The 24,405-nt window shown below is 41.0% G+C and overlaps 1 protein-coding gene across 10 annotated transcripts in view; it reads right to left on the bottom strand.

Moving 5' to 3' along the window:
* The window catches only part of pot1 (protection of telomeres 1 homolog), a 93,158-nt gene that overhangs the window by 2,599 nt on the left and 66,154 nt on the right, over positions 1-24,405 (bottom strand). For 9 of the 10 annotated variants that reach the window (XM_041996929.1, XM_041996937.1, XM_041996930.1 and 6 more), the window contains 7 exons: positions 17,609-17,793; positions 15,490-15,587; positions 14,470-14,496; positions 14,159-14,321; positions 5,580-5,788; positions 5,359-5,491; positions 2,084-2,166 (listed from right to left, as the gene is read on the bottom strand). In XM_041996929.1, the coding sequence (XP_041852863.1) occupies positions 2,084-2,166; positions 5,359-5,491; positions 5,580-5,788; positions 14,159-14,321; positions 14,470-14,496; positions 15,490-15,587; positions 17,609-17,793 (898 nt within the window). Of the gene's footprint in view, positions 1-2,083; positions 2,167-5,291; positions 5,492-5,579; positions 5,789-14,158; positions 14,322-14,469; positions 14,497-15,489; positions 15,588-17,608; positions 17,794-24,405 lie in introns of those variants that run through there. The other variant, XM_041996939.1, reaches the window with a different exon arrangement.

The following is a 24,405-nucleotide window of genomic DNA, read 5'->3' as shown; positions in this document are numbered from 1 at the left end:
CAGTGATGCCAACACTGGAGGCAAGGAGGGTTAAGTGTCTTGCCCAAGGACACAACGACAGATGACTGAGGGAGTGGGAATCGAACCACCAAACTTCCGGTCATGGGACGACCTGCTCTACCGCCTGAGCCACTGCCGTCCCGTTAAAACATGGTTAACATGAACGGCCATCTGGCATTCATGGGATTTTCCAGTTTCCAGTTCATTCATTGGTCTGACTGGTCCTAGATCCGCCCACTCAAACGTTTGAACACCTCCCTCTTTCGCTGTCGTCCCTGTGCCTGAGTGATTCATTCATTTATATATTCAGCACAGAACTTTCTTTCCTGACCACCGGCCCGTGCGTTAACCTGCAGCCCATTGGTTCTGTTCTTGACTGACACCCGGCTGAGCCAATCAGAAACCCCCTTCGGTTCTGTACAACGGATGCAGCTACCTGCCAGAACCCAGGAAAGAAAACAGAAAGGAGGTGCAGAGAAGCTGCACGATAAAAAAAAAAAAAAACGCTGCCTCATGTCTAAACATGATTGAAATGTTTGCCTCATTAATTGATGATGTCAGTTTTTCCACCAGGGGAATAGCTGGTTAAATGGTTGTGTTCGCTGGTTAGAACAGCAGTTCGTCTTGGCAAGAAGTTCAGATATCTGACACAAACTGAATCTAAAACTTAAATAAAATAATAAATGTGAATAAAATATGGGTTTATAAGATTTATAATTGACATTTTAAACAGAAAAACCAACTTTTTTTGGCATTGGGATTGTAATGAGCCTCATTCACCAACTCTTCCTACAAACAAATTAGTTCTTAAATTATACAAACATTTTACGAAAATTGTGGCATTCCCCAAAATCTTCATACCATGAGTACGAACACTCAGGAATGCTCTCACGAACATCTAAAAGCCGACATGTTCGAACAGAATCAGCACTGTTTTCTGCTCCGTTCATAAAAACATCTTCATAAAAACTACAGTAATGCTTTTGTCAGAGTTTGAAATAACTTTTGGTGAAGTACAAAACATTTTGCTACCAAAGATAAAAACCAATAATGTAGATTCAAACATTATTTTTTCCTTTAAGGCAAAAATTAAACTATTTTTGATCCATATTTTTTCATTCAAGAACAAGTTGAAATCCAGACAGATTTAATTTTGTTGCCGGTCTTCCTCGAACACCAAAAGAATGAACACATGCCAGATCCGCTCCGTCAACCCCAAAAATACCCCTCCATGAAAGTCCAAGTCACCCGTGACTCCCAGATTCACCATGTGATTATTTATGATCGAGTAAAGACTTTAAAATGAGGAAAATCAGGCTTCACTGACCATCCTAAATGTTATTTTTTTATTTATTTGATGATTTTGTCATTCTGTTATTTTTCCTCATCTGTTTCTGCTGTCTCTGTTTGCACATGGCCTGTAAGACATGACTTATTCGGGGCTTTTTTTGGGCGTCTACCTTTGCAAAGTAGGGCCGGCTGGTCTGTCCTTAAAACTTAGGAGAGATTGGTATTCACCAATCTAAGAGGAAAGATACATAAAATGTCGCAGTCTACCAACATGTTCATGAATATGATGGAGGGTTTTCATTAAAAACTTAACAAATTTAAGAAGATACTGGTGAACTAGACTAATTATTCTTAATTAGTTAGTAATTATGAATTGTAATTAGAGCAGTATTTTTTTAATACTTTGGATATCAGCAGGATGTAACACTCCAGCAGCTGGTAGTTGAGAGGTTCATCAACGTCTACTGACATAAAACTGCAGCTTAAACGTCAGATGCCCTTTTAATAGTCTGAGTGCAGGAAAGTGCATCAGGTACAATATTGATCACAGTACAGGTTCATGTCTGTAACACTCGAAAAATGAGACGGCTACCTGGCAGCTTTATTCACAATTAGAAGTACTCTGCATCTTCAAAGTGGTAGATATGTCTTCATCGAATAATACCAAAAACTTTAACTCCACTTTACTGTAGTCTGTTGAATTTTGCAGCAGTTTAGTGTCAGCTGGCTCCTGTTTATCTTCACGTCCAGAGTTAACTTTACCAGTATGAAAACTCATCAAACACCATCTCACCCTCTGCAATGATCTTCTCATCGATTGTCTTGACTCCCTCAGCACTGGGTTCCCTCACTGCCGTTTCAGAGCATCGTTTACACCTGCAAGAGGCACAATAAAGCATGAGTTCAAGAAGCTGCCAGAGCAGCTGTCCTTACACCAAGTGTGTCTGACATTTGTGGGAACTGAACTGTGACACAGCCTCATCTGGTGGAATTAGAGTTGTTACCTAATGTTGTACCAGCTGATCAACACTGGCTTCAAATCTCTTTTTATCAATTTACACTCACTGGTCACTTCATCATGTAGCTTATAGGAGCAAGTCAATGCAATCCTGTAAACTCGGTCAAGACGACCTGCTGAAGGTCAAACTGAGCATCAGAATGAGGAAGAAAGGGAGTTTAAGTGACTTTGAACGTGGCATGGTGGTTAGTCTGAGTATTTACTGGGATTTTCACACACAACCATCTCCAGGGTTTCCAGAGATGGTCTAAAGAAGAGAAAATATCCAGAGCAGCAGTTGTCTGGACCAGCATGTCTGGTTGATGTCAGAGGTCAGAGGAGAATGGACAGACTGGTTGGAGATGACAGAAAGACAACAGGAAGTCCAATCAGCTCTGGCTCCAGCCAAAGTCTGCAGAACATCATCTCTGAACACACAACACGTCCAGCCTGGCAGCAGATGGACTACAGCAGCAGAAGACACACCGGGTGCCTCCTGCCAGCTAAGAACAGGAAACTGAGGCTACAGTTCACACACACTCACCAACACTGGACAATAGAAGATGGAGAAATGTTGCTGGTCTGATGAGTCTCCATTTCAGCTCCACATTCAGATGGTAGGGTGAGAATTTGGTGGAAACCACATGAAAGCATTTAATGTGGGAGGCAGTGGTTCTCAAATTTTGGCATCATGTACAACCTTAGAAAGTGCCAGGCTCTCTAAGTACCACCTTCATGACTAACATTGAAACACAATAGAAGATACCATCATCCATTTCTACCAGAGTTCAGACACAAGTAGGTTAGTTCCAAATAAACATATTATGGGGTGGGGTAGGGTGGGGGGGAGACTACAAGGCATGGCAGGAGTTCAGCAGTCTGACAGCTTCTTCCCCGAAGACTCCCCCCCACCCTACCCCACCCTTCCCCACCTCTGAACATCAGCCCAAACCCTGCTGCCCTGCCCCCACCCCCCCCATCCCCACCTCAACTGAATCCACCCCCCCACTCCGACAAACAGACCTGCACTGCAAACACTTTACCCCCCCCAGGGGAGTTCCTGTCCACATGTTTACATGTTTACCTGCTGTCCATACAAGTGCAATATCACCAATATTAATATCAGAAGTGCTATACTTTGGACTATCACTACCTCATGCACATACATACTTGCACATATTTATCTAGGCTGCACATGCAAACTGGGCTCTTTAGTGTTTACTGTTATTTTTATTTAAAATTTTGCTGTTTATATTCTATTGTATTTAGCTTATATTCTATTTATATTTAGCCTATATTTCTATTTTTTGTTTTTCATGTCTTATTTTATTTCACTTATTGCCCTCCTTCTTATGGCTCAAACCGGGACCTCAGCTCTAATTTCGTACCATAAACATGTAAATGTGAGCTGGTATGACAATAAAGTTCCTTGAATCCTTGAATCCTGTTTATTGTTGAATGGTGGCAGTGATCACTGTAAAAGGGGTTTACTGCCAGAACTGACATTTGAAAAACTCAAAGGTAACTCCGCAGCAAAGTCCTTATAAACGCAAAGGACGGAGACTTTTTTGGTTGTTTGAATACTTTTGTTTTGGCCTTTATTTACTGCATGAAAGTTACAGACATGAAAAAAATGGACCACAGCCATGTTTGGCATCCCTTTTTTCAGCAACTTCACCTCTATGATCTGATAATTCTCTTTTCACCTTTCAACCTATTTTATTAACATAAGGACCCAAAAATGGATCCTATCCCAGTTTTAGACGTTCATAAACATTTGTGGAAACGTCACGTGATCTGATCATACCAGCGCGATCACAGATCCACGCACAATAGCTATGTTTACATGGAGCACTTTCAATCCACACATACACACACATGTAAACATGTCAGCTGATTCGACTGGCCTCGGTTGGAAAGAATGTTTGATCCAATCAAGAAGGGTGGTTTAAACCTTTTCACGATCAAATCAGCAGGAAAACAAAGTTTACAGTCTTTCTAATCATGTAAACATGTCAGCAGGAATCTCTGATCAGACTCATTTCAACTGGGTAGATTAAATATTTGTCCATGTAAAGGTACTGTCTCTGATAATCTGCAAATTGGATGATATTGGAAAAGCCTTTAATATACCACTAGAGGGAGTATTGCTGTTAGTACATGTACCACAGAGAACTATAGAGAATGTGCACCAACATCATGAACACACAGAATTGTGAGAGAATTTGCCAATCAGGAGAGGTGGTAGCCTACACTTGAGAATACATGTATAAAGACTTACTGGCTAAAGACGCAATAAATAATGTGATTTTGGAATGAAAATATCAGAACAATAATTGTTTAATTAACCAAAATTTCCAGTATGATGGTGTAGTTGTAACTGACTCGCATGTTTTAACATGAACTTCATTAAATGTTGAGCAGATTGTAAGGAGCTATGCTAGTAATCGTGTTTCTGCATCACAAAGACTCTCCTCTTGTGAGCTGACCGCGGTAAGGACGTTTCTTTTCAGCGTGTTTTACACATGTTTATAACACAGTTTACTAGTGAGAAACTGAAAGTGTAGAATCAGGGTAAGTAGTAACCAGAAGACCCCCAAATGGCAGAGAGCATTGCAGTGACATCACTTCTGCATTCTCTATGTGGGGGATATTTTCTTGGCACACTTTTAGTTCCCTTACCACCAACATGGAGCAAACTCTCTAAGGAATGTTTCCAACACCTTGTTGAATCTATGCAACCAAACATGTAGGAAGTTCTGATGGAAAAAGGGGGTCCAGCCTGGTGGGTGAGTGTACTTGTCAACTGAAAAAGGATATATTACATATATATATATATAACTAAATGCCATCAGGCATCATTGCTGCATTAGGAAGTGCATCTCACCGGTGACAACATAACATTTCAGGTTGATGTCAAATCGCACCTCCATGATTATTTGGACCAAAGGTTTTACGGCAAAAATCTTCTACAACAAAACCAAAACAACCCTAGCAGAGATACCTTCTTGTCTAGCAGCCACATTTCTTCTAACAGTACTTTATCAGGGTGTGTTAAGCTTATCTCTGACCCGAAGTATCTCCTTCTGCCTCTGAACAGGAAAGGTGCCGATAGGTCGAGTAGATTCAGGTGACCTGATGTCGTCACAGGAACAATGTTCTGGAATTCTGCTGTTAGCTGGCACGTTTCCTCCAAAGAAGTCCCTGTAGTGCATCAAGACCCCCAAAATTAATAGACAAGAAAACTGAACAAGGAGAGAAGAGAATTATTAAAGCTAGGTCAGACTGGTACCCATGAGGAAGATAAGTTCCTTAGTTTTTCCCTCTGACATGAGCTGGGAGGAGAGGTGGATTCTCAGTGCTCGTGGCGGGGATCCCGGGGAGTCTCTGGGAAGGTCAGTGTGTCCAGAGAGGGCCCACGGTGGAGGGCTGTAAGCTTCAGAGTGCTTAGATGCTTCAGAGAATATACCAGCCACCAGTTCATCATCTGGGATGTCCTGACTGAAACCAGCATATGTTTAGTTTTTTTAATCACATGTGGTGAACTATAAGCCCTATTCCAAAAAAAGTTGTAAAAACAAAATGATTGAAAAATCTCATCAACCCACATTTTTATTCCCAGAAGAACATAAACAACATATCAGATTAGAAACTGACACACTTTTACCATTACATTGCAATTATTGGCTCATGTTGAATTTGATGGTATTAACACATCTCTAAAAGCTGGAACAGGGTGATGTTTACCACTGGGTGGCATCCCCTCTTCGTGTAACAACTGTCTGTAAACGTGAAGTGAGGAGTTGCTGGAGTTTTAGGAATGTTGTCCCATTCTTGTCTGAAGCAGGATTCTAGCTGCTCTACAGTCCTGGACTTGGCTGCTGGATTTTTGGTTTCATGAGATAGCAGGCAGGTCAAACTCCTCTCCTGCAAAGCCATGTTGTAGGAGATAGATACATATATATATATATATATATATATATATATATATATATGTATCTATCTATATATATGTATATATATATATATATATATTGTTTACAAATTAATCAATCGTGATTAATCACCATTATCGACTGAAATATGCCAGTTTTTACTGTATTGTATCAACAGAAAGAGCCAACGCTTACTTGGGTTTTTCTTTTCTTTTTTTTTTTTTTTTTAAATTTGATCACTTTAGTTGTAAGAATCAATTCAATATTACATAAAGACCCTGTGATGGACTGGTGGCCTGTCCAGGGTGTACCCTGCCCCACTCACCTGCTAAATACTGGGTTAGGCTCCAGCTTCCCTACGACCCTTAATGGACGAAGCGGTATAGATAATAGATGGATGGATGACATCAAGATCTTAAAATATATATCTCTTTTCCTGGTCAGTGCCCCTGCCTTGTCCCCATCAAACTTTTCTAGACCTACCCTTGCATAGCTGAAGTATAAATCTTTTCTACCACTTGTCTACAACTTTATTTACAGAGGAGAGCTCCCTGATTGGTATCAGAAGCTGTTCATAATGTCTCTCACTGTGTTCATGGCCCCTAAATAATCAGATCTGTGTCTCCAATGATTTAGAGAAGGCATCGTCTTGCTTCTTGTGCTGTTAATCTGAACCTGATCTGTTCTCAAATGTCAGTGTTCTGGTCGTCTCTGTCTGCCCAGCGCACCATGCCAGCCTCCTCCTCTCCCCCCTCCCTCTCCTGTTGTGAATCATGACGGCTGTTGGTGATCAGCTCTCTTGCTCTATTTGTTTATGGTTCAGCTGAGAAGAAGGAAACTAGCGCTTCATGGTTCACACTGGCACATATTTAGAGTATTATCAAGTACTGTTTTGGACACATAGCAAGAGTAAGCTAAATTAACAAGCCTTCTGTCAATCAGACCCACAACACTGTCACATGAAGCTGAAGAATGAAAACTGTAGATATCGTTTGCTGTTTTTCAGTGTTCAATGAGGTTTGCTGATCACAGCCATACACACATCAATGAAGATAGATCAGATTCATGTCTGGTGAGAGTGAAACAGCAGAAGAAGCGAAGAGACGTCTTCTCTAGATCATTGTTCCTGTGCAGATGTTGGAGACACAGGTCTGATCATTTATGAGCCATGGCTGTGGTAAAAGAAATTATGAACAGGCTCTAAAATACAAATCAGAGCAGAACCTTCACTAACACAGCAGCTGACGGGCGGCAGAAAGGGTTTATCCTTCAGATATACAGGGCCGGGTCTAGAAAAGTTTTGGCGAGGGGCCAGGCAGGTGCACTGTCTGGGAAAAGGTTTGCACAAAAATGAGATTTTTTTTTAAAAATGAATTTTTTTATTTAACTGATTATTACAAGTAAAGTGATCATCTAATGTAAAATGCAAAGAAAAACCCAAGTAAGCTTTGGCTCTTTCTTTAATACAATAAAATGGGCATATTTCAGTCCTACTCGCGAATGGTGATTAATCACAAATAAACCGTTAGCAAACTGTGATAAATCTGATTAAAAATTTGAACCATTTGACAGACCTAGTAAAATATGCAATCAGCAGCTGAATAATGAATTTACACAAAGCAAACCATATAGCTGTATTAAGGTAACATTTCTCTATTTTTTCTCTATTATGTCGGATGGGTTGAGTCTCTGGTGTACACCTGCTGTTGGTGTGTAGATGGAAAAATTCTGCCCTTGCGCCAGGCTCTGGATAAACAGCTTACGCCTGCTGTTCCAGCGTGCATAAAGGAGATGAAGTGTTATTGGGATAAACTTTTTGCCAAAGCGTGAAGGCCTACTCTGGCCTGGAGGGAGCAAGCAGAGAAAGATGCTGTGACCTTGTCAGACAGCCTGTCTGGCCTGGGTTTCAGCGCCAATCACGCCAAGAACGTGTTGGTTCCTACTCAGAAATTAAGAGTATTTGGGCCTCCAAATAAACTCGGGCCATGTTCGGTAGAAGAGCCGTGAACAGCATCTGGCTGCTGAGGCTCCGTCTTGCTCATATTAATAAACTGGGAGTTATTAACAGTGTTCCCAGCTCTGAAGCATTTTTTTACCGAGCCTGAGTAGTTGTCATGTGTTGATCAGGATGGACAACACAACGGCACCGGCTTATATAATTCCCTCAGAGTGGCACTTGCTCTGTGACTCTCCACAGGCTGACCCACCGCCTGACAATGTGAAGCAGAGAGATTCGATCATCGCATGAAAACACGCAGTGCCTCCTTTTCTCTTCAGTGAGAAACGAAGACGCATCGCTGGGGGTGGATGCCCTGGCGCATCTGTGGCCAAACGGTAAGCGTTCCCCCCGCTCAGCCTGATAGTGTCGGTGCTGAGCAGAGTGAGGGAATAATGCTCTGCCTTTCGAGGCCATGGAGTGCTTCGATTTAAAAGAACTGTCTCTTTAATCTATTCTTTTGCTGCCGCCATGGCTGCATAGCTGGAAGCATCAGTTCCATCGATTATCATGGGTAACATGAGGTCTATGGGAAACACTCTGGACAAACTTTGTGCACTCAGAGGGAATGCTGGGAGTGCAGTGTGATATGTTTCACTAAGACATGGCCGCACGCAGACATCCTGGACCAGTGTTTAATCGTACTCTACTTCAGGTAGGTAGGTAGGTCGATAGATAGATACTTTTATCTAGCAGCACACATTGGTACAAAAGACTCATAAACAAAAATATGCAGCAAAACATACAAATACAAACATACAGATCTATATAATATACTATACCTATAACCTATATTTATAATAAATAAAATATACAAATCTGTGTGCAAAACAAATCAACAGAGCAAGAGAGAATTGGTAAGAGGAATAGGCTACAGAAGTACAGTGCCTTGCAAAAGTATTCACCCCCTTGGCCTTTTACCGAATTTGTTACATTGCAACCTCTAATTTGAATATTTTTTACAAATCAGAATTTTATTTGATGGATCTGCACAAAATAGTCCAAGTTTTGAAGTGAAATGAGAAATATAAATACAAAAAAAGACATTTCAAAAATAAAAAACTGAAAATTGCCATGTGCATATGTATTCACCCCCCCAATGTCAGCACTTTGTAGAGCCACCTTTTGCGGCGATCACAGCTGCAAGTCGTTTTTGATAAGTCTCTACGAGTTTACCACATCTTGCCACTGGGATTTTTGCCCATTCTTCAAGGAAAACTCCTCCAGCTCCTTCAGGTTTGATGGTTTGCGCTTATGAACAGCAATCTTTAAGTCTGACCACAGATTCTCAATTGGATTGAGGTCTGGACTTTGACTAGGCCATTCCAACACATTTACATTTTTCTCCTTAAGCCACTCAAGTGTTGCTTTAGCAGTATGCTTGGGGTCATTGTCCTGCTGGAAGGTGAATCTCCGTCCTAGTCTCAGATCACTGACAGATTGATAGAGGTTTTGCTCAAGAATACTTCTGTATTTAGCACCATCCATCTTTCCCTCGACTCGGACCAGTTTCCCAGTGCCTGCTGCTGAAAAACCTCCCCACAGCATGATGCTGCCACCACCATGTTTCACTGTGGGGATGGTGTTCTTGGGGTGATGGGATGTGTTGGGTGTGTGCCAGATATACTGTTTCCTTGATGGCCAAAAAACTCAATTTTAGTCTCATCTGACCAGAGCACCTTTCTCCAAACATTTTGACAATCTCCCACGTGCCTTTGTGCAAAGTCAAGACGTGCCTTCTTATTTTTAGCAGAAAGTAATGGCTTTCTTCTGGCCACCCTTCATAAAGCCCAGCTCTGTGGAGTGTACGGCTGATTGTGGTCCTATGGACAGTTACTCCAGCCTCTGCTGTGGAACTCTGCAGCTCCTCCAGGGTTACCTTCGGTCTCTGGGCTGCCTCTCTGATTAATGCTCTCCTTGCCCGGTCTGTCAGTTTTGGTGGGCGGCCCTCTCTTGGCAGGTTTGTTGTGGTGCCATGTTCTTTCCATTTGATGATGATGGATTTTATGGTGCTCCTGGGGATCATCAAAGATTTAGATATTTTTTTATAACCTAACCCAGACTTGTACTTCTCAACAACTTTGTCTTTGACTTGTTTGGAGAGTTCTTTGGTCTTCATAGTGGTGTTTGGTTAGCGGCGCCCCTTCATTAGATGTTGCAGCCTCTGAGACCTTTCAGAAGAGGTGTATATATACCGATAGATCATGTGACACTTAGATTGGACACAGGTGAACTTTGTTTCACTCATAGTGTGACTTCTGAAGGTAATTGGTTGGACCAGAGCATTTTAGGGCCTTCATAACAAAGGGGGTGAATACATATGCACATGGCAATTTTCAGTTTTTTATTTTTGAAATGTCTTTTTTGTATTTATATTTCTCATTTCACTTCAAAACTTGGACTATTTTGTGCAGATCCATCAAATAAAATTCTGATTTGTTAAAAATATTCAAATTAGAGGTTGCAATGTAACAAATTCGGTAAACGGCCAAGGGGGTGAATACTTTTGCAAGGCACTGTAGATGGACAGGAGGAGGAATACAGGGAACTGGTGAACAACTTTGTGGACTGGAACAGCAGGAACTGTCTCCTACTGAATGTGAACAATACAAACGGGATGGTTATTGACTCCAGGAGGAGGAAACCTGCACACCAGCCCATCAGGATCCTGGGTGAGGAGGTGGAGGTTGTGGATAAAAACTTGGGTGTGCTCTTGGAAAGCAGACTGGACTGGAGGATCAACACAGATGCTGTGTACAGGAAGGGGACGAGCAGGCTCTATTTCCTGAGGAAGCTCAGATCCTTTAATATGTGCAGCAAACTGCTGGAGATGTTCTTCTAGTCTGTGGTGGCTAGCGCCATCATGTATGCTGTGGTGTGCTGGGGGAGCAGCATCAGCTCCAGGGATGCCAGCAGGATCAATAAACTGATCCATAAGGCTGAAAAAATCATTGGACACAACCTGAAGACACTGGAGACAGTAAGAGACAGAAGGTTGCTAAACAAACTGGTCTCCATCATGTACAGTTCCTCACATCCACTAAACTGCATACTGGAGGGACAGTGGAGCCCTTTCTCAAACAAACTGCTGCAGCTCCGATGTCATAAAGAGAGCTTCAGAAAATCCTTCTTTCCTTTCACAATAACCCTGAACAATAAGTCCTCAATGTGTGAGAGGTGATCATCACTCTTCATTTTACCCAAACATAGTCTGTGTGTATGGCTATTTTATTCAATTGTGTTTTGGGCTTCCTTTGTATACAGTGTGTTTACTGAGTTTATTTTCTATTTTCTCTAAATCTTTACATTTTTCTTCTAAATCTGTTCTTTATTTTAATCTGATGGCTGCTGCTGTAACAGAAAAACTTCTTTCATAGGATTAATAAAGTACTGTCTGTCTTTAACGTCAGCAGAAAGAATTGGTGAGTTCATGCTCTGCCTCTGGACGCCTCACGTCTGTGTTTTTCTCCAGATTTTGAAAAGGGTTTGTTACGTCCTGACCCTGCCTTTGTGCCCAAGATTAGGGAGACTTCTAACAGGTGCCTGTAATTTAAATAGCAGGCTTTTCATCCTCCACTGTTTGCTTCTGAGAGCGATAAACAGTCGAATGTTCTCTGTCCCGTAAGAGCTTTATGAATTATTTGAACCAGACTAAAGGGTTTAGGAAGAGTAACCAGCTCTTTGTGTCCTGGGCTTCCAGTCATAGGGGAGGCCTCTATCCTGCCAGCGGCTGTCACGCTGGGTGGTGGAGGCTATTTGGAAGTCATATAAATGCCAGGGGCTGCAGCCTCTTTATCACTTGCATGCACATCCACAGGAGGTACTTCTGCCTCATGGTCCCTGTTTAAAGGGGTTTCTGTGGAAGATATCTGACGCTGCAAACTGGGCATCTCCGCACACTTTTATCAGGTTTTACCGCCTGGACGTGACTGCACCCTCTCTGGCACACTCCTCAGTGTGGCCCCTTAGCTCCATACCAGCCATTGGGGGTGGGCTTGTGGTGCCGACTTGCTTATGAGTCAAGGAGTTGCGCTTCGGAGCATGCACTTCGGGAGTGGGCTACATCTCCCATAGTTAGATTCTAAACAAGGTTTGAAAGAGAATGTTAGGTTACTGAAGCCCTGCTTCTCTGAAAACTGAGTGAGGTATTTCGCACTAGCGTGTGGAAGAAATACACTTTAGAACGTTGGGCACGGGTCTGCAGGCACTTATAAAGCGGTGTGGCTGCCCCGTACCAGGCACACGATTGGTCTGTTTTGACAGACTTGGTGGTAATAGAGCTTTTGCGATTGGTCACACCAGAGGGAGCTTCCCATAGTGAGATACTTCACTCAATTTTCAGAGAACCAGGATTTACAATAGTGACCTAAAGTTTTCCACTTTGCCTCAGACCATTTTAAATAAGCTTTGGTCCAGAGAAGATGATGTCGTCTCTGGATTCTGTTCACATATGGCTTATTTGCATGATAGAGTTGTAACCTGCATTTTTCGACTGAGTTCACGGGCAGTTCTGGGAGTCTTCCTGAGTCCATGCAGATATTTGCAGAAGAGAATTAATAATAAGCGAGTGTGGGCAGTGAAACAAACATAAATCTGATGCAAACATGTTTGAGGCTGTGATGGAGCTAAATCCTGGACGGTTTGGAAATTCTGGCTGAACGCAATTTTTAGCTATCAAAAAGAGGAGATGTCCGGTAAAAGAGAAGGCCTGGTCTCCCGATACCCCAATATCAGATATATTTACATCAGATTTCACCACCATACTCAATGTACACTCATTCAGCTGATGTTGCATCTCATGTTCATTAGTGTTGATTCTGTTTTGTTTTTTTTTTGCTGCTAACTAGCAACTAAGGTTTAGCTTTATTAATCCCCAAAGGGGAAACTGGGTTGCCATGGAGATTCACATACAAAATAAATAGAAATAAAGCACAAAAACATTCAAGCTAAACAACATGACTGAATAAAACATGCTGAGCTTTACTGTTAATACCATCAAAGGAGGATTAGCTTCATGATGTGACCCTTTATTGCATTAAACTGTACAAAAAGAAGAAAAGTTTAATAGCTAATAACACACAAACCTAACTTATAGGCTGGAATAACTGCCACAGGTTTTATACAACTAGAAACAAACAGAAAATGTCAGACTTACCTTTCACCAACATCCTGTTGACGTCTGCATGCTCAAACTTATTCAGGACCAGCTGTTTGCTTGGGGTCTGTCTCCAGATCCAGAAGGTTTTGTTCCGGTCTTTTTTTCCCTCCATTATGCTACGATCAGCTGTTTCACCGTGGGCCACCCCCAGGAAGAGGGCAGCACTCAAACTAATAGTCGTTTTGACCAAAGCAGGGTGCTGAAATGTCATTGTGATATCAGAGAACATTGGGATTATCGTATATGTCTCCTTTAACAAAATGGTACAATTCTCTTCTCTTCTGCTCCGACATGCAGAGAAATTCCACCACAGCAACGGCAGCAAAGGTCTACATGTGGTATTTGCTCAGATTCTTTTATACCCAATCATGTTACTGGCCTGTTGTCAGTTAACCTAATAAAATGTCCAATGCTCCTGCAGTTGGTTTTGATCTGTACATCTTACTTTTCCAGTCTTTTGCTGCCCGTTCCAGCATTTTAGAGACGTGTTGCTATAATCAAATTCACGAGCTAAGAAACATGGTCAAATATTTCAGCTTCAGCATCTGACACATTTTTAAATTCCTACTGGGAATAAAATATGGGTTGATGAGATTTGCAAATCACTGCATTCTGTTTTTGTTTTACACAGCGTCACACATTCTTTGGAATTGGGGTTGCATAGTCAATAAATGTGAACGTTTACACATTCCACGTTTAGATTAAGACTGTTCGAATGAAAACTGCATGTTAAATTGAATGAATGTTAAACTGATTATCTGGATCCGTGTGTGAGAGCCTACATTGATTTACACTTGCTGCAGAAGAGTTTCAGAGCCTGATAGAGTCTTTGGGGCTCATAAGACCTCAGCTGGGCTCGGACATGGTAAACTTGGACGTGGTCCGGATCACTCTGCTTCAGCTGGGACAGCGTCACCAGCTGCATGTGGTGGTCACAAGTTCTCTCTGTGGAATACAGATTAATATAGATGCTAAATCCCTGCTTATATAAAAACAGAGTTCCAGAAATTCCTTAAGACATGTCAGTGACTACTGGATATATGTGATAGACTGAATTCACTGAGGTTCTGCAGTATTATACAATGCTTCATACCTGAGCGACACTCTACTGGTCCCTCATCTGAAACACAAAGACAACATCCAGGACAGAACATTCAAATTTTCAACAGAGGTTTCCATCAAACAAGCAGAAATATCTAAACTATCTGAACAATGTCAGCTTGTTGGTGTGATTGGTGATCAGAAAAGGTTGATTAGAAAAGAAACAAGGAAAGATAAAGAAGACTGTCTGTGCTCTCAGTAAAAAAAGACTCTTCTAAATATTTTTCCAGGTCTGAGGGTTGGTGACTGTTGAGCAGCACAGCAGTCATCAGGCCGGCACATTTGGTCGGTTTTTTCTTAATGTTGACGAGTTCTTTTAAACTTAGTCTCCAGTCTGAGGAAACCCCTCAGGTCGCATTCAAACTTTGTTATTTTATCCCCACTGACGCGTGTACTTTTAGTAGGCCCGGCTAATGGAAAGAGCTCCCTTTAGCGTCACTTTATCCACCCATCCATCCTTTCATCAGCAAAGGACTAAGTGTGTCTGGACAGTTGTGCTTCTGCTGCTGGCAAGTGAGCTTTTTCATTCCAACAATCACTGCTGGATTGCTTTGATTCTCGTCATTCTTCCCTCAACCTAACTTCTTTGTAGACATGTAATGTAAATATTAACGGTACATTTTCCTTCTTACGGATCTGTGCCCCCATAACATGAGGCTTTAATGGAAATAATGCATACACTGCTTTGGTAAGGCTTCACTGAGGCCCAGCAGTGATGTAGGTTCATTTTCATGTCAGCCAGCATATATGCCGACAGTGAAAAGAAATTATAAATATTCATAATGTTCATCATTTTAGTTCAGCGTTGAACATGCAATCAGTCACTTAGCTATAGTTAAAAATGAGTCTGGACCAAACTGATGGACCGACCAAAGCGGACTCAGATATGCGTCAACATCTAAAAAGTAAGGTAAAAAGGTTAAAAGTTATTAGAAGTAAACCAGGAGCAGCAACTAGGGACAATCAGAGGACTTGAGTCGAATTGCTTGTGACCTGAAGACGTCTTTCATACCAAAAGATTCGGGTGGAGTGGTCCAGACCTCCAACAGCTCTGAGTCGTTCAGCTCAGCAACTTCGTCATCAACCTCTTCTGAAAAGGACTCAATGACTCTACAGACACACGAACACAGAGACGAAAGACACATACTCTTAAGTATGAGTTAGTAAATTTCTCTTCTTAGAAATTCCTTCTTTCTCCCACTATCCACAGGTTGGTCGCTATGAAAACACAAAATAATGTAATAATAAAAAGGAATTAAAATACCAAGGGCAGGCATTTATACAAGCTGCTTGGCAGAGCAATATATACAGAAAAGAGTGAACTAGTGACAACAATTTACCCCACAGAGAAAAACTACTGTTCAATGAAAATGTTGACAATATAAACACTAGCACACAGTGATCCAGTTTTAAGGGCTAAAGAAAAGATATTATTTTGACTCTAAAGGTTTTAATGACCCAGTTTCTGAACAAGGTGGTCAGAGACAGAGAGCGTGACCTGAGGCAAAGTCTAATTAATCAGAGGCTTTCTAATTAGTTCATCTTGATTAATCACATTTTAATCGCATTATATTTGCCTCAAAAAGCCTCAAATTTTTAATTTAAAGGTATGAAGGTGTTTTCATTGACTCACTGAACTCACCTGCAATACAAAGCAACTGAAATATATACATGAGTATTTGTTCCACTCTGCTGTCATTTGATTTAATATTTCTGCTTTAAATCTCTACAATATGTAAAAAAAAAAATAACAAAAAATACAAATTCAAATGTTTTCCTTTCTCATTAAACTGGGTTGGGATTAGTGTTGATAAATGGAGATAATAACAATTATAAATGTGGAAAACTATGAAATAGTTAAGTTATTTGAACTCCATATTCATGTTGAGAACTTTGAACTTTAGAAATGTTTTCGTGTGCACCAGTTTAATCGGCACTAACGTTCCGTGTTGTTTGGACTTCAAACTGTGATTAAATGTGTTCATGTTTTTGTAATGAATCATAATTAACGTGTTAAGCCCCGCCCCTATGTGTGGGATATATCGGTCTCATGCATCTTCAGCTTAAAAACTCGGGCTAAGTGAGTTTTTTGAAAATGATCTGAATCGTTTGTAACGCTTCACCAAAAATGAAGGCAGCTTATTCCAGTTCATTTTTTTAGAGCAGCATTTCCTGGATGGCTTTGGAGCTTCCGCTGATTTTCTGGGGGAGACTTGAGCCTCGTCAGTTCAGGAGACTGGACACACACAGGAAGCTGCAGCGATTAAAACGTGGTTCGCTCTCCTCTTGCTCTTCAGATGTATTTAACTCAGACACCATGACATATTAATAAATTATGAGGGAAAGCAGATCTCTCCCTCACTGGAGCAAATTTTCTTTTCTGCATCGAGAAAAATAATTGAGTCCTAAATATGATACGAAGATATCTCAATTCAGATATAGAATATATTCATCAAATAATAATAAAAAAAAGTTTGTTATCAAACTCGATTTCAGAAAAGTGTCTCACGGCACACAGATGAGACATTTCTGCAACAGAGCACAAGAACATTTCCACTTTTGGACACACTGTGAGCGTTGCAGCAGATTCAGCTCTTGTGTGATTTCATGAGATGTTTCCTGGTCCAGGCGAACCTAAAACCTAAACCTAAGCTCAGAGAAATGACATGGATGGCACAAGCCAGCTCAGATAGTTGGCAAATCATCTGCTGGTGACCAAAAACTCACTTGGACATGCACCAAGCTTTTGTACCTTTACTATAACTCTACACACAGGTTCCACATCACAGTACAAATCTAAGTGGATGTTTTCTGTGAAGCAGAATTTACTTAGAAATCACTCAAAGCAGATCAGATCCCTGAGTAAGTTTTCACTATAAAAAATAATTGAATCTTCAAATCATCCATGATAATCTGCCGGTCACAGGTATGTTTGAAGGCTTTGACTCAAACTGAGCTACACCTACACTTCAACACTGAACCTCATTACTAACTGAGTTGATAAACGAGGGCCCAGGTCTTAACAGCCTTCTTGCTGCACTAATGCTGCTTTTGTCTACTCTGGTTTTGTCATGCAGCAAAACCACGACCGAGAGTTCTCTGTGCAGAAACAGTTTGATCTCCTCTTGTACCTCTTCAGCTCCTGCACTTCAGAAGCATTTTCTGGAAGAACCCGAATCCCTCTGCCATAAGATGTCCCCCCATGCAGGTGAAAAGCCAGGTGGGACACCTCTTCTGATTGGCTGCTGGTGAGGCCTGGCACCTTACTGGATCCTGGGATTGCTCTCAGGTTGTAGATCCTCAGAAAAGTACCAGGCTGAGGAGAAATGGACCAAAGCAAAGAACATCCAAGTTAAAATATCTTTATCAGTATGTCATAACAGGCAAAATGGATGCCGTCCCAGCATGCTCCACCTGTGTGCAATAAAAGTGTAGCCAGATAAAAGCCACTGTTCACGTAAAATTACATACAAAACATTCATGTGGACGACAGTATGAGATGTGTTGACAGACATTTATTTTGCATTTACACAGGTAATTATATCTGATCTAGGGCTGCCACAAACAATTATTCTGATAATCGACTAGTCACCAATTATTTTGGCAATTAGTCGACTACTCGGATCTAATGTAAACCTTAGCTCATTGACCAGCATGCAACTGCTCTTATATAGTTGGCTTGGTTACAAAATTTCCCGTTGAAAAGAAACACTTTTTTTTAACACTGTAGTATTATAAAGCAAAACATCAGCGTTATCACATACCCTGTTCAAACATGACATCGCTGTTATGTTACAGAAAACACATCCAATCCCATTTCAGTCCAAATGTATTTGTAAAGCTCTTTAAAAACAACACTGTCAAGCAAAGTGCTATTCACAGCAAAGGTAAACTATACCAAATACAAGGTAAAACTTACCGTAATAAAAACAACGTAATAAATAAAAAAAATAAAATAAAATAAATAAAAACACATGGCATATGTGTACTAAGGGTAATGAAATGGCCATCACTACTGTTAATGTTACAGCTATCAATACATTAATGTTAGCAGCTAACTAGCCAGTTAGCATACAGAGATGACTGTCCATCTTCGTCAGAAATAAAATCAGCCACAGTGTGCTTCCTCTTAAGATGCTCAAGCATCGCCATCATACTGCCACAGAAAGGCAAGTTGTACCTTTCATATTTACCGTTGCATTTTATTCTCTTGAATTTTTATAAAATACTTCCAAACTCTCGAGCTCCATTGCCACCTTGCCATGATACTGTTGTTTAGACAGAAGCTTTCTGGTGACGTCACGGCTGACCCTGACTGCCACTACTGTGCATGCGTGTCAAGGACAGAAAGATACACAAGGCAGCGGAAGGTCCAGCGGCAGTTTTAAGATAAAAAAAAAGCTTAAAAAATAAACACTGATTATTAAATTAGTCGCCCTAATCTGACCCAACCCATTCTACTTTTAGAGACCTTTACGTTGGGGTCCCAATCTTACTGATCTGACCTTTTATGGTGGAGCTTGACTATGACGCTATCACGTAGCTGACTCTAATATCACCCTGGTTACTCTCTGCCTAAAAAATACTGCAGTATGGTTTGTGATCCATATCAACCAGCTCTAGGCATAACAAAAAAGTGCTGTACACAATCAGAACCCGTTTAACCCGTTTAGAGATACATCTGAAAGATGCTTCCTCCTCATTCACCTTGAGTGAATGTAGCCTTGACCAGGAGGAGTTGATGCCATCAAGCGGTATCCACTGTTCTTTGGGTGTTTCGACCCTGACCGCAACACCCTTTTGATGGTGGATCAGCAGTGGTGGCAAGATCTCCTCTCTCCATTCCATAATGAACATGAGACACTTTATGCTACCTCCCCCATCCCTTGAGCTACTGTCTTTCCTTCTTTTCCTATTACTCCTACAGCTGTGAGAATAAATAGCTGGAGCAGTGTTGTTTTGAAAAATCGGGCAAAAAATTCTTGTGGTTACATGTGTCAAGTCATACACTATATTTCCAAAAGTATTGGCTCACCTGCCTTGACTCTCATATGAACTTAATAGACATCCCATTCTTAATCAAATGAGTTCAATATGATGTTGGCCCACGCTTTGCAGCTGTAACAGCTTCAACCGTTCTGGGAAGGCTTTCCACAAGGTTTAGGAGTGTGTTTATAGGAACTGTTGACCATTCCTCCAGAAGTTGATTTGTGAGATCAGACACTGATGTTGGACTAGAAGGCCTGGCTCTCAGCCTGCGCTCTAATTCATCCCAAAGGTGTTCTACTGGGTTGAGGTCAGGACTCCGTGCAGGCCAATCAAGTTCATCCACACTAACCTTGCTCATTCATGTCTTTATGGACCTGCCTTGTGCACTAGTGCACAGTAATGTTGGAACAGGAAAGGGTCATTCCCAAGCTGTTCCCACAAAATTGGGAGCATGGAATTGTCCAAAATCTCTTGGTATGCTGAAGCATTCAGAGTTCCTTTCACTGGAAACAAGGGGCCAAGCCCAGCTCCTGAAAAACAACCCCAAACCATGATGCCCCCTCCACCAAAGGGGGCGGTGGAAACCTAATCCATGAAGCTCTCTTCACACTGTTCTTGAGCTGATCTGAAGGCCACATGAAGTTTGGAGGTCTGTAGCCATTAGTCTCTGCAGAAAGTTGCCGACCTTTGCGCACTATGCCCTCAGCATCCGCCGACCCAGAACAGTCATTTAACGGGGCCTTCCACTTCGCGGCTGAGTTCTGACACTCCACCACTTTAATTTGTCTTTCTAACCGATCAAGACACAACGAGGGACCATGAACATAAGTCCTTTGCTCTACTGTATCATGTGTTGTTGCTAACAAAACACGGACCAAGGACCACACGTTCTGGTCACATGGTAAAAGCAGCTATCTTGACTCCACCATCTCCAAGGCATCAGCAGCCATTTTGTGACCTTGTTTCCCTAGCAACAGCACCCATCTTGTCTCTTCACCAACCACATGGTGAAGTCCCCATTCTAACCCTATTGTTATCACCCCAATTTGAATTGATACACACACAAACACACACACACATCAACACAGGTGACTGCTGTCTTTATTGAACAGTTACTAGCATTTGGTAGAATTAGGCATTTATTTACTAAAGTAGAATTGACTGATAATCACTGTGCTTTACCTTAATAATTCTATTATATTTTTATGGAGAAGTTGTAGTGTGATCATTGTGTACGAGTACTGTGATAACTGCTGGTTGCGAAGGTCAGAGCTCGGATTCATAGCCTACCCACCTTGTCCACGTCATGTCTTTCACATGTATGGAGACAGACCCTGGAGACTGATATTAAAGGTATATTTTTTAGTTTTGCAACTTCTCCAGTAGTGCCACGTATTCAATGTTGTACATGAATAAATTTATTAAATATTAATAATGTCTTAATGCTAGCTACTAACAGGCCTTGCTCATACCAAAACCCAACAACTCATTAAAACCAGATTTGTGTTTTATATTCCAGTGTGGATTGTCAGTTATTAAAAGTCATTTCTGTCAAATGAAGCAGAGTTTACATGAATGCACTGATGTCTAAATGTATAACTAATATGAAAAACAGAATAACTTTGAGAGCGGCAGATAAGATCCTCTTATCAGAAACTGAGGATCACTGTCTAATGTTGTCAGTGCAGATATTCATGCTGTTGATACGAGGTAATTAGGACTTGTCACATCAGTAATAGCTGTACCACCAGATGGCACAACACACAAAACGGCTGCTGAATTTGTCAATACCAGGGGTGTCCAGAGTCAGTCCTTGAGGGTCTTTGTCCTGCAGGTTTTGGACTTTTCCTGCTGCAGCATGCCTGAATCAGAATAATGGGCAAACATGTTTGGACAGCACTTTAATTTGGATCAGGTGTGTTGTAGCAGAGAAACATCTAAAACCTGCAGGATTCAAGGACCAGCGCTGGACACCCTCGGTCTATACAGACACACCGCTGTATATTTTTAAATGTTTTAGAATTTTTAAAATTAATATAAGTGCTCTGAAGTACATCAGACAATTCTATTTCAGAAAAATGTCTGCTTTTATTTACCACTTTGATAAGAAAAAGGGAAACAGCTTTAACAAAGGTAATTCTCCTTACTGCAGGCAAAGCTACAATAAGTATAAAACGTGTACATGACATCAACTTTAACCCTAGAACAGTAAGGTTGGTCACCCACGCTGCATTGGCTTTGAATGGCTACTCACATAATGTTAGTGTTCTAGGGTTAGTAGCTGTCTGGTTGTTCCTGCATGCTAAGATTTTCTCTCACTGATAATTACTTCATAAAGTGACCTCTTATGGGTGTAACAGCACTCAACTGCACAGAGTTAGCAGTAATGTTAACTCTGCACATTAAATATTTCTTTTTTTATGTTCATTAATGTGCTTTATGTCCCTCTTTAAGTAAAATAATTAGAATCGTTATTTTTTTTGTTGCCAAGTCTGTACGCACTCCAGTGAATTTTTGGTCTCATTGTACTTCAGGACAAAAAGTAAAGAATAATTAAAAATAAAAGCAAATAAAAAAATAGAAACTAGAAGCAATATGGTATAAAGATAAACATTACCATAGTATTTACAGGTTGAGGTAGTGCAGGTTATGTGCACATGAACGTCAGCGTGGGTTACTGCTCATCAGGGTAATGGCCTGGCTGGCTCTGGCGCACGGTGCTCTGTAGCGCCTACCAGACGGGAGGAGTTTAAAAGGTTTGTGTGTGGGCTGTGAGGGGTCTCAGAGATGTCATCTGCCCGTCTCTAAATACATAACTTTAATTAAATTGTGTTGTGTAGTTTGTAATTTTGTGCAAAATACAAGTATAAAAAAAAAAAAAAAAAAAAACCAAACAATAAACAGACAGAAAAGCCTCAACATCCATTTTCATCATCAATCTAATAAGCATAGAGGGATTTATCAAAGCTAACAACATATCTCGTGTTTCTGATCGTTTGCCAGCAGTCCTCTTATACATGTGTATGTGCCGCATTCCTCAGATTTTTTTAGTGTGAATAGACAGATAAAGCATCCCCAACATTTGTGTGGGAGTTTTCAGTTGAGGTAGTCCCAGTTCTGTCTGTCTGAAGTGGAAGCTTTCTTTCATTATTTCATCATCCCAAACACATCCTAACATCATCTAAGTTGTTTTCTCTCTCAGAGCTGTAAAAGACTTAAAACTGACTCTAAAAACATTATCACAAACTGAGGATGACTAACCAGTGTCAGCAAACAGAATTCAAACTTAACTGTAAACATAAAAAAAGAGCCAATGCATAAAGCCCGTCCATAGCTGCCAGTATACAGCAGGTTGGATTCCTTTTCATGTAGCTTTGGTCTTGACCCACTGGTGAGAAGGTGGCTGCTGGATGGTCCACAACATTTGTTTCCACCCGAGATCAAGTAGTGTTGAGAAAATACCACAACTAAAACCATCAGGAGCTAAACGATAGTGTTGTGTTGCATTCAACCCTAAATCATTGAAGAAGCTTCTCTTTGGTGCAGATCTTTGTGTTGTCTTGTCAGCGTGAACCCCAGCAGATGGCGATGTTGCACAAACCCTGCCGTCAGTGTGGTGACAGCGATTCAGAGGCTGCTCAGAAACACTTGGTTCTGGTGGGCTTGCCAGGTTTTCCCCTCAGCTCTTAAACACAACGAGCCTGCAGCCAACAAAATTCTGTCCTCATCAACACACACTTCACCGCTCCGTCAGAGAAATTCACACTGTTCACCAATTTCACTGAAGCCTTGACAGGGTTTATAACACCCTCTTACATTTATATGATCCTTAATTATATTATAGCTGGAGAGCAGATGAATGAGTCAAAGTGAATCCTCTAGAAGCTGAGGCTTTTTAAAAGCTCTTTTTCTCTGCATACTGAGGGAAGTTTGACCCAGCGTCAGAGTAGATCAGCAGCTGATCTCCTGAGCAGCCCCACCACTTCTCAAAATTCACAACAAGAACTAAGAGGTGAACTGGAAGGACTGGATGCCCCCCAGTCCCAAGTGGAAATGTTTAAATAACCATATTCCACTTTCTTCTCCACGTTTTCACTTATTTAGATCAAAAACATAAAAATGGTGGAGACTTTAAGTCTGAGATTTTCAGGAATGTTGAGATGAGATATGAAAACTGACCACAGTGGTTTTTACCTGCTTTGTGGGAAGTTAAACAGACTAATTTAGTAAACTTTTAAATCTGTTCCTCTTTCTTCTGGTGACTTCTCTTTAGTGACTCACAAGTCACATTAAATTACTGGCTTCATTAAAAACCATAAAAGCGAAGGCATTCAGTCATTCAGACAGTGGTCCCTGTCCCGATAAAGCTCCTCGCGCTTCATTCAGACCTGCCTGTGCCGTGATGTGAAGAGCCATAATGTGCACGTGAGCGCATGCAGTGGTCACATAATGTCTTCATGAAGCCAGTGTGTTCTTATATTACCATAAGAATTGACAGTAGTTTGCCTATTCCAGAGTGGTCTTGGATGGAAGAAGCTTAAAATGTGTTTTTCTACATATTTACACTTACTGAACAGTGTTCTTCTTGATTGTGTATTTCCACTACTGAAATAATGTTGCAGGCACCAACTTAAATCCTCATGTAAATATATGACATTGCTGTTATTAATTTGCTTTTATTCTTAACTTAATATCCTTAACTTAGAGCTATGATGCTTCTTTTCCTTCACAGGGTCTGGTTTCCTTTTCTTTTAAAAGGTTTTTTCCTCTCCACTGTCACCCCATGCATGCTCAGAATTTGGGATCAAGATGAAGAAAAGATTCTTGTCTCCTTAGCTAGACAATTTTATTTTATGAATTATCTTATAGGTGGACTAATTTAGACCATAAAATGGTTTTATTTTCATTGGAATGCCAATTATAATTGAGCTGGACAATA

This window comes from Melanotaenia boesemani, chromosome 10, assembly GCF_017639745.1.
Source record: "Melanotaenia boesemani isolate fMelBoe1 chromosome 10, fMelBoe1.pri, whole genome shotgun sequence".
Classification (NCBI taxonomy): Eukaryota; Metazoa; Chordata; class Actinopteri; order Atheriniformes; family Melanotaeniidae; genus Melanotaenia; species Melanotaenia boesemani.
The sequence above is the reverse complement of the archived record's forward strand: the minus strand, read 5'-3'. Positions and strand labels throughout refer to the sequence as shown.